Raw genomic sequence first — 10,780 nt, forward strand, 5'->3', positions numbered from 1 at the left:
TTTAGTAAGGCCTAGTTAGAGACTATTAAAGAAGCAATATGGTGCAGTAAGAATGATTCTGCCAGGACAACAAAAGATTGAACGACCTCAAAACACACCTGGCAAATACGGGACAAGGCTATTGCACAGTGGAAATTCTGCATTGATTGTGTGTTTATTGTTAAACTTTACTATGCCTTGGTGCTGCAACCTTGGCATTGCGTGTTAAACTAAGGGAAAACTGTTTACTCATTTTGGTCCATATTAAAGCATTAAGGAAATGCTTTACTGTATCTGGTAAGCAGGTTAAAGTTGTGGGTTTCTATGCGTAAATAATACTAACCATTCGAGCCCACAGTTATTTAGGAATGTTTACACAACACAAGATTTGCAAACTTTATGAACCTCTAAAAATTCGTGCCCTTGCCTATAGTACAAGTGACAACCGAACTATTTAAATTATTGTTTGCACCCCCGCTAAGCCCACCGGAACTGCTAAGCTTCTTAAAAGAATAGTTATAATTTAATAAAAAAAAACAGAAAACTATTGGGGTAAGGGTTTTGTAATTAAAATAACACTATTATCTGATTTCCGAGTGGGTTCGTAGTTTTAAACAACACCCTCCCAAAAAAACTTGGTCATAAACCACTTGGAAAAATCTCCCTAACTAAAAGCCCCTGCAATATAGTGTTTGCTACAGTTCATAGTGTTTGCTTACAAGAAGAATTGTATTTAATTGTAAAAGAAAATGCAGTAAATATGTCGTACAGTACTACATTATGACACAGAAATATTTAAATATATTTATAGAACCACATGAAATAAACAAATAGCTTTGTATCAAAATTTTTTTTTTCAACATCCACATAAGAATTTCTAGTTATTGTGTTTCTTTGGTCATATTTATGTACAGTATTTTACGGCCCATAAAGCGCACCCGATTATAAGGCGCTCTGTCAATAAATTACTTTGATTAGTTTTTTGTTCATACTTAAGGCGTACCGGGCTATAGAGGCGTACCAGGCTATACGTATTTTAAGGTTCGTAAGCATGTCTCCTTGGCGTCATTTAAAGACAGCAGTTACTGTAAAAAAATGGTTATATAAGCAGTATTCGCATTATACAATTATGAGAAGCAAGAGAAATAAAAATTTACTTGTTACGTGATAAATGTAAGCAAGTCACAATAGTACAATGAGCAAAAGAAAAAATGAGCCTAGTGAATATTACAGTTGCTAGTTGCTTTTACCGTAGTTTGTTGTGTAAGACGGTGGTTTATTTATATAATAGTAGTATCGGTACTGATTTTGAGTGTAGGCAATAAAGCACTACTTGATCCATACATTAGGCCAGACTTGGACAACTAGATCTTTTTTCGGTTTTTTAAATTAGATTAGAATTAAAATTAGAGCATCTCGGTTATTTTCAAATTAGATTAGAATTAGAATTACCACTATTTTAAAAACTGGAAACTAAACTAGAATTCCAACTAGAATTAGATTTAAACCAAGCAACTTCAGTTTATATCAAATCGGAATTTATTCTCATAAGCATAAGAATGGCGAAAATTTTAACACCAAGATTGGCACGTTTAGCACGGTATAATTCGACGGCGTGGCTGAAAACACGTTCAGACGGAGCTGATGTGGCTGTCATTCCAAGTAGTTCCCGAGCAGCAATCTTAAGATGAGGAAAACGTTGTTCGTTTTTCCAGTACCCTAATACATCACAGTCCAAACTCTCACAATCCCCTGCAAAGTACTTTTCTACTTCATCTTCCAGAATCTTTTCTTGCGTCGGACCCGCAATTTTTCTCTTTTTCTTGGACATACTTGACCGCATGAACGAAAACAAGCCTCGGTGAGCGTTCTCTTTCTCTTCAGACGAGCTACTGGTCTGGTCGTGGTCGGATCCAGCACTATCCAAAGGACTGTCACGGTTCTCGGCATCAATAGCCGCTTTTCTTTTCAGAAGTTCCTTCGTCAATTGCGCAGAAAGTTGTTTAAGTAAATCTCTTTCTTCTTCGGTTTGCAACCAGTCGGCTTTAAATCTTGGATCTAAAAATGTAGCGAATCGAAAATCTTCTTGTTCAAGATAAGGATTTAGCCTTATGTTAACTTGTTCAACTAGAATACGAGACAAGACTTGGCAAATGTGCAGTTTCAGTGCCATTCCTTCCAGTGATTTCTTCAGGCCGATGACAACAGCGCACACATTGCTTATTGTTACATTCTTTTCCCCTTCAACTTGAGACATTGCAGCTTCAAATGGGCTTAGCACATCGACGAGTTCCGTGATCACAACAAGCTCTGTAGAGCTTAATTTCAATGCACTCTTTTCTTTCTGAGACTTAGCCAACGCATTTGATGTTTGGAATATTTTTTCGCAGCATCTTTGCGAAAATGGTCTGTTATTTTTACTAGAGATTTTTGCGAGGCTTGACTTTTTGACTTTGACGGACAAAAACAATTGCCATCGTGTTGACCCTTTGCTATTTTAGCAGCTTCCTCAGCTTTCGCATCCCGGTACTTTCGGTTTTCCTTCGGGTGCATACAGGACAAATGCGCTTCCCAGTTGGACAAGGAATTTTTGAAACCCTTATACTTGGAGTTTTTTGTTTTTTTCTTCACACATAGCAAACATTGCGCTATTGGATGTTCTGAATCTGAATCTAATAATTCAAAAAATGGGCGAAGCGATGCTGGAAGCTGTTTCTCACCTACACTTGTTTTGATACTTGATTCTTCTGGAGCTATGTTCATTTTCAACCTTAGTGCAAACCTTTTTGTAAATAAGTACTACTCTAAGCAAAAAATAAAAACATAGTTTTGGATTTTAAGACTATAATACCTACGCTAGTTTGGCCTGCAGTGCTCTAAAAGAAGAACTAACAACACAGCTAAAACTAAATTTTCCCTAAACTGCAAATCTCCATGACTGAAAATACTAACTGATTTAGGCAATTGAACATCAATGCGTAATACAACTGGCAGACAAACTGTGTTTCTATTTGGTACCAGACTACATTGTGTTGCAACAGCTCATGGGGTAGGTATTGTTCGTCACAATGCCGAGTGTGACAGAAACATGTTTCAATAAGGGATGGGTTTTGTTAGCAACATGTCTCTGTGCGATTTGGACAAGAAACGCATGCTTGTAAATGTCGTTGGACAAACTAGCGATTTTTTGAAAAATGTAAATTAGATTAGAATTAGAACTAGAGCTTACTCGATATTTCCAAACTAGATTAGAATTAGAATTACCGCCATTTTGCTCTAATTTGCCCAATTAGACAACTAGAATTATCTAGTTGTCCAAGTCTGCATTAGGCGCACCGGCTTATAAGGCGCACGATCAATTTATGAGGAAAAAAAGGATTTCAATTGCGCCTTTTGGTCCGTAAAATACGGTACTTAGCATTGGTGTTCCATGTATCCTATTAAGCGCAGACAGCCAAGCAAAATGTACTTCTGTAATTATAAGTATGATGTCGATCTTACCAACCCTTAACACTAATAATAAACTGAAATTCAGACGTGAGTGTATCAATAATAGTTTTAGATGATTCAAATATAAACATGCTTGAATTGAATCAACAACTAAAAACAAATAATTTCCACTGAGGGGGTGATAAAAAAATATACATTACATAGTTATTTTCTGCATAGTTACCTATACATTTAAACAAATATTAGAAAACTTACAAATTGTTACCCATAAATGCCACAGATTGTAAAAATGAAGACACACACACACAAGCCACATGATAATACAGTGGTGACAAAAGGACTAAACTAAATTGTGTTTAAACTTCAAATTGCAACGACAGTTGCCTCTGAAACTGGTTCCTTAGTGTTGAAAGCGATCGTCCAAACATTTGAAGTTGGATCATAAACTTCAACTGAATTCAAATCTTTGTTACCATTGGATCTGGAAAAATATTTCCACTTTACACCAAACACAAATGTGCAAATATTTATGCACCAGAAAAGGTATTAAACTTCCAAGTATAATGACACTTTCACTTTTATGTTGCTTGAGATAAAAAATAAAGAGCAGTATATTGTTTTTGAGAATAAAGTACTATGTTGTATGAAACACAAACATTGATTTACACTGGAACATTATAGTTATGTCTTACTCCAGCAATGTTTTTTTTAAGGTAGAACAAATTCATTGCTTTGGCTTTTTACCACAATTACTTTACCATAAATTCTATTTCTTATTACAATAACATTTTGGGATTGGGTTTGAGAAATACAAAATTTTGGAATTAATGTTTACTGGATCCACCAAGGGCACCTTAGCTAAATTTACCAGCTGTTAAACTTTACTTGATGGTTATCAATGTTTATTGCAGTTAATATTTATCACAAAGACATACATTGGTTTTGGAAAAGTCAGAAACCAGAGATTGCTGATTAGTTGTGCAGCTTAATTCAATTGCTGTCTAATGTGGATTATAAAAGTCATTTATGTATATTTGCAAAATGTGCATGTAATACAGTTTATTAATCGTCTCTGAGATTTTTTGCTCAATCTTACCCTCCTATAACAAAGATTTTCTTTCCAACCACACAAGCAGATGAACAGTAGCGAGCATGTTGGAGTGATGCAATATTCTCCCATATGCCAAGTACAGGCTTTAATCGCTCAACAGATGACAGGTACTGACCATTATACCCCAGTCCACCTGTTACAATTGTGAATGTAGAAAAATACAAGTGATAGTAGAATGTAAGCATTTAAATGACAGCAGACAAGCAGCTTGTATTAAGAATTAGGCACACCAAATAAAACAAAAAACTTTATAAAACTAGGAAGCATTACCTATTGCATAGACGTTTCCATCCAATACAACACATGCCAAACCACATCTTGCTTGATTGAGAGGTGCAATCTCATTCCATACATCACTCTTCACATCAAAACGTTCACACGAAAATAATTGCTTGCTGCCATCAAAACCTCCAATGCAATAAATAAACCCTACAATTATATTCAAATCAGCCTATGCTTAGTTGTAACATCAGTATATTAGCAAGTCCATTCCTTATGCTTAGCTGTAACACCTACACACATATTAATGAGGATATAGAAATTTGTTTGGTAAAGTAATGAGGCATAAAATCAAGAATGAAATAAACTGATTTTCAACTTATGTATGGGAGCACAATATAAGGTTACTGGATATGCAGTAAAATAGAATAATAAAGTGATATCTTTTGTGGTGAGGGAGTCAAAATATTCACAAAAAAACCTAAAAACTAATATTCCATGTACAATAAAAATATGCTTAAAAAGTGTGGTTTTAACAACAAATCTAGGAAAAGGACAAAACCAGTTTTTAGAAAAAGGGAATTTTATTTCTCGTAAACCCCTAAATAATACATAACAAAAAAAGATTAATTACCATTCCAAACAACAGTCCCATGTTCACTTCTGACATGTATCATATCCTTTATATTCATCCACTTGTTGTTGTGGATGTCAAACTTTTCACAGCTTGACAATCTTCCATTATTCCAACCACCAGTGACATAAATGTGATCTGGAAAAGTAAAGGCAATAAACAAAAAAATATATAAAATGCAATTTTTTTTACTGTTTTATGTCATTTTTTCATGCCTGTTTCTTTATTTGATTTACAAATAAATACAAAATTTACCTCCAAAATAACATGATGAACAATACGGACGAGCTCTTAACATCTTTGGCATCAAAATCCAACTGGTTTGTTCATTTATGTCCAACATTTCACAAGTTTTGTTTGAGTCACCAACATTCCCTCCCACCACAAAAACTTTACTGCCAACTTTTACACAGGTTGATCCGCTTCTTTGTTCATTTAATTGCTACAAAAATGAAAAAAGAACACTGATTCGTTATTTGGCATCAGCATACTTTTATGTTATTATTTTACAGGGTGTAACACATTGTTTCACAATAAATACAATCATATGGGAAAAACAGAGTAACTGCAATCTGAATTCAATTTTTATGTTTAAATGTTCATTTTGTATGCTTGTCAGTAAAATTTAATGTCTTTTTGCCAATAAACAACGCATTTTGTTTCAAACACATTCTGCCCAAGAAATCTCAACAAAATTTCAAACCTTGTTACACTTACTGGTAATTGAGTGGCTTGCTTTGTGATCACATCATAAACTACACACTCTTTAAGAGACTTACCACCACCAATGAAAAGAAGTTTGTCTGTGCAGGAAACTAAAACAGAAGAGAAAAGATGACAAACACAGACACTAAATGATCAATTGACAAACTGTAAAACACAGAGTTAGAAGGATAATTTTGCTTTTTGTACCGTTAGAGTTACTAACACCATACCCCAAAGCAGCCCCACATTTAACTAAATTCTGCAAAGAGCCAAAGCAGATTTGTTAGTAGATTTTTATTTTGGATTTGGAAACCATTTTTCTTACCCAGGCCAATAAGCCACATGTTTTTGTTGCAAAACAGTAAAAGAGGCAGTTTTTCGAAAAGTTAAAAGGAGATTATTCAATCTCCAAATATACAACATTTTTTGTGTGTCACAGAATTGCTGGTTTTCCCTGGACAAGTTGCATTCATTGAAAAGGAGTTCATTTTGTAACCTTATTTTTATAATGGAAACAATTTATCAATATTTTTTTTATTTTTTATAACCAATATAAGTGTACTTGACCACATTAAAGTTTATGTCAAGTTGTTGTTGCATCTTTCAGTCTCTAAAGATAATATTAGGACAGTCCTCTTCACCCGTTTTAGTGACACAGAACCCCCAAGGTGTTTTGTCCAACTTTGTGGAACCCCACATAAAATTATTTTGGATGAATGTAAGTCAACTAGGCTACATAAAAAAAACATACTTGTTTACGTAACACACCCCAAGCACATAACAAACATTGACTTCAATTAAATTAAATGGCTTACTGAAACGCATTGTCATGTTATTTAGATTGGTCGTTTGTGTATTTATCTCACAATTCAGACAGAAAGTATCAAGACTTTGATTATAACGTCACAATTGATCAATTGTGTAACCAAGGTTATACCGTCTTTTTCCGTGCATAATGCGCAAAATTTAATTAATTTATTGTCCTAAAATCTGGGGTGTGCATTATGCATTGGCACAACAATTTTTGAAGAAAATCTTCCTCGAAATAAAACTTGAAATCACACCTTTCTTCTTGTTTGTTGTCAATCGTGCATCGCATTAAGCCATCCTGCCCAACACACTGAGTAGAGTCAAAATTTGGGTGCATATTATACATGGGTACAGGCTTTTTTCCAGCATCGACATGCCATTTTTAGGGTGCGTATTATGCACGGAAAAAGACGGTAACTAGATTGTACAAGCAAACATTGCTGTTCGCAACAATGTTATTATGAATCATTCATGTTTGAATTGCTACACAAAAGCTCTGCGAATCCCTGTGCGGCTCTTAAAGTTTGCAGAACCCCTGAAAAGGTTGTGCGGAACCCCGGTTAAAGAGCCTTGTATTGTCTGACTGATTGTGATTTGCTGGTTGGAAGATTCTTACCTGTAGTATGTGGGTTGTTCCAATTCTGTAACAGGTTTTGCACAAGGAAGTTAGAACAAACCAAGTTGTTCTTCACCAAATTCTGCACACAAATAGTAATAACCTGGCATGTCTTAAAATCAAATACCTAACCACAAATTGGTTATATTCACCAGTTAATGCCTGTGTGTTCCAGGAATTCTGCAGGTTTGTGTGGCAGTTAATGGCAAGTACATATGCATTCCAAAGCACAATGTATACACAATTTAATTTTTTTAGTTAAGGGGTTATAGTGGATTTTACGTAATTTGTATCTCAATGATTTTTACAATAATAAAGAGAATGCCAGAACTGTCCAATCAAAACCGTTTACATGCACAGAACCTATTGTGTCATACTGGGTAACCGATACTAAAACAGCGCATTGACAAGTTATTGTTTACTAGTTGTAAAATTTTATCCTAATTTGAAAAACAATTTTACAACACAATATAAAACAAGTCGATAAAATCGTAAAGTTTTCAATCCAAGAACAAAAAATACAAACATTTTGGAATTAAATTTGAATCCTACCTCTGTGGAGGCCCGATTGAGAAAATCTGTTCTCATTAACGATGGATCAAGTTTCAAAAAGAGATTCACAAACAATTCCTCACGTTGAAGAGGGTTATGATTGACCCATTGTAATATCCCAGTAAAAACAGCTTCCTCGCAAGTCTACAAATAGAAACATAAAACATAAAAATGTAATTTATTTCCTGCAGTTGTATAACATCTGCATGTTCCATTTTTAGATTTGATTCATTTTTGAAACTAAACTTTATGCTTGTGTGGTAAATCAATTATTAACTTAGTTCTGTTTGCCATTTTAATTTATATTTTTTTATTTGATATGGCAGTGAGGGGCAATCACCCAATCTACAGTCCAGAACAAGGCACAACTACAAACCCACATCCAATCGTGGCAAGGACATAGTGACTAAAGGTAACCAATGTAAACAATGTATCATATATTAGAGATGAATATCAATTCATAACTGGAATTAGCCCTGAAGCATTCACATGGACCAACGATCACGGTACACTCATATATAAATCATAGTATGCCAGGCCCATTGAAAACTGGTGTGCACGAATGCTTCCGGACTGATCCCAGTTGTGAATTTATGTTCATCTTAACTCAATACTGATTAATCTTGCGAATCTATTAAAAAAGCAGACATGTGCAGCATACAAGGCAGGCAACTGTGGCTGTAATTTGACTTTCTACAACTCACAGCTGAGCATGTGCAGCTCAGTTGATAGAGTATGTAACATATAGAAAAACTCCTGTTGTGGGTTCGATTCACACTGCAGGTTAGATTCTTTTTGCCAATGCTGTGTTATATGGGAATGCTTGGTGACCAGCTCATTTGGTAACATGCCTTTAATCGGCCTGGCATACTATGATCATTCATTTGATTTACCTTATAATACCTCTATGAAGTGTTGCATACCTTGTTTCTTAGCTTGATTACATCAGTTATATCATCAACATCAAGTTGTATAAAATCATCTTGTCGAACAACTGCTGCAAAGCTGGTTGTGATTTCTTGGTTTGTTTTAACAAACACTTCATCCAGATTGTATCGCTGAGCATAAGCTCGAAGTTTTAAGCAATTGTCAGCACATACAAGTTTGATAAGGGCTGTTTTGCAACTCTCTTTAAGTGCTGTAACATAATAAAATATAACATGAAAATATACATGTATATCAATTGTTAGGCAAATTATTTCAAACCTTCCAGTTGGGTGTATTCTGCATCATCCAATATGTCTGTCACATTATCTTTAGTAATTATTATTCTACCAGAATAAACAAACTCAATAAGATTTGCAAGTCGCTCATGTGGTATCTGTAACATCTTGACAATGCCTTCATATTTCTCTTTCATCTGCAAAAGTAGGAGCACATTTTATAAATAAGTTATGTTTATAATATAGGAGTTATTTACCTCAATAGTGAACATCTTTTTAAAATACTTTGAAACAAGCATCATAATATTTTTGTGAACTGGAAATTCTTTTCCTTCTGACTCAAGCACCAAATCACAAGTAGATTCCTCTGAATTTCGATCCCTGACATGAAACAAACACAAAGTTTTTATTGAAAAGATGCGGCTTAAAACAGTTTTTAGCTTTTCAACTTTGAATTTATCTTTCACTTTATCTTTTAATTTATCTTTTAATGCAGCTTAAAATGTTTTTTTAGTTTTTCTACTTTCAGCTATAAATTTATCTTTCACTGTTTTTCTAAAGCCAATCACCCACAAGACTGAAATGGTTAAATGCATTGTTATGAGCAACCTCTCTGAACCAGCAAAATATATTGATACTTACTCTGCAATAAGTTTTCCCAACCAGGCATAATGATTTGTGACATCACCATCAAACTTTTCCATTGTATTTGTTTAATTTTCAGATCAATACAAATCCTAACTGGCCTAAAACAAGAATAAGTTTCAACATAATATATATTGTACTAACCACTTAATGTAAGAATTAGCAGTAACAATACACAATAAAGAGTATTTAGATTACCAAAATTTATTTTATCAAATCAGACATATTTACCAAAATTCTTCTGCAGAATTCAATAAATCAACAATAACAACAAAATACAACTATTGTGTTGTGCTAACAGTATTGCTTGTCCGATAGGAAACCTTTTTGTAACAAACTGAGCAAGAACATCAAAATAATGTTTGGTTAGTAAATGGATCTCTTCAAGACAGTTTGACAAAAAGAATTACCAAATAAATACAACAAATCTTTACCTGTTTTGCTCCTTTCTTAACCTGATTAATTTTATGCCTTCTTATTTTTAATGTTTTTACATTTTTTTTGGATGATTTATGAATGCCAAATTGTTTTAACTTGTCAGTAACTATTTTGTTATTTCACGTAACTTGCTAAGCCGAAAATCACTTTAATGGCATGACTACGTTCGCGACTTAGAAATGTTATTTCAACTTTTATAAGCGCTTGAATGATTTACGTGGATTATTTGTGAAATAAGGCTTGTGACGACGTAGAACTTCATTGTGCAACATAAATATAATTTTGTCAGAAAATGTATTTACCAATGAAAGCCTTGCAAAACTGCTGAACAACATTTTTTACGCAGATACACGCCAAAATCCTAATTTTGCGGCATTACAAGAAAAAATCCAAATGTTGGGCAGAGAATAAATTCCTTGTTCAGGCCATTCTTTCCAAAAACACAAGCAGCACATGCT

At 34.1% G+C, this 10,780-nt stretch overlaps 1 protein-coding gene and 1 pseudogene across 2 annotated transcripts; both read right to left on the bottom strand.

Annotated features, from left to right (window-relative positions):
- Positions 1 to 1,335: 1,335 nt before the first annotated feature.
- On the bottom strand, positions 1,336 to 2,332 carry LOC145224000 (zinc finger BED domain-containing protein 4-like). Its single transcript, XM_080090414.1, has one exon. The coding sequence runs from the start codon at positions 2,234 to 2,236 to the stop codon at positions 1,502 to 1,504; it is 735 nt and encodes a 244-aa protein (XP_079946540.1). The 5' UTR covers positions 2,237 to 2,332; the 3' UTR covers positions 1,336 to 1,501.
- Positions 2,333 to 3,792: 1,460 nt separating this feature from the next.
- LOC145222433 (kelch-like protein 23) lies at positions 3,793 to 9,980 on the bottom strand (annotated as a pseudogene). Its single transcript, XR_013859334.1, has 12 exons — positions 9,882 to 9,980; positions 9,497 to 9,620; positions 9,283 to 9,436; positions 9,000 to 9,214; positions 8,077 to 8,220; positions 7,525 to 7,606; positions 6,111 to 6,208; positions 5,649 to 5,835; positions 5,394 to 5,531; positions 4,811 to 4,969; positions 4,486 to 4,673; positions 3,793 to 3,910 (listed from the first exon to the last, which is right to left on the bottom strand). The product of XR_013859334.1 is annotated as a kelch-like protein 23 (transcript).
- Between the last annotated feature and the right edge of the window lie 800 nt (positions 9,981 to 10,780).

This window comes from Phallusia mammillata, chromosome 4 (assembly GCF_965637545.1).
Source record: "Phallusia mammillata chromosome 4, kaPhaMamm4.hap1.1, whole genome shotgun sequence".
Classification (NCBI taxonomy): Eukaryota; Metazoa; Chordata; class Ascidiacea; order Phlebobranchia; family Ascidiidae; genus Phallusia; species Phallusia mammillata.

Excerpts from the sequence above, each read along its gene's own strand:
- LOC145224000 (XM_080090414.1), bottom strand. The coding sequence starts at position 2,236 with ATGTCTCAAGTTGAAGGGGAAAAGAATGTAACAATAAGCAATGTGTGC.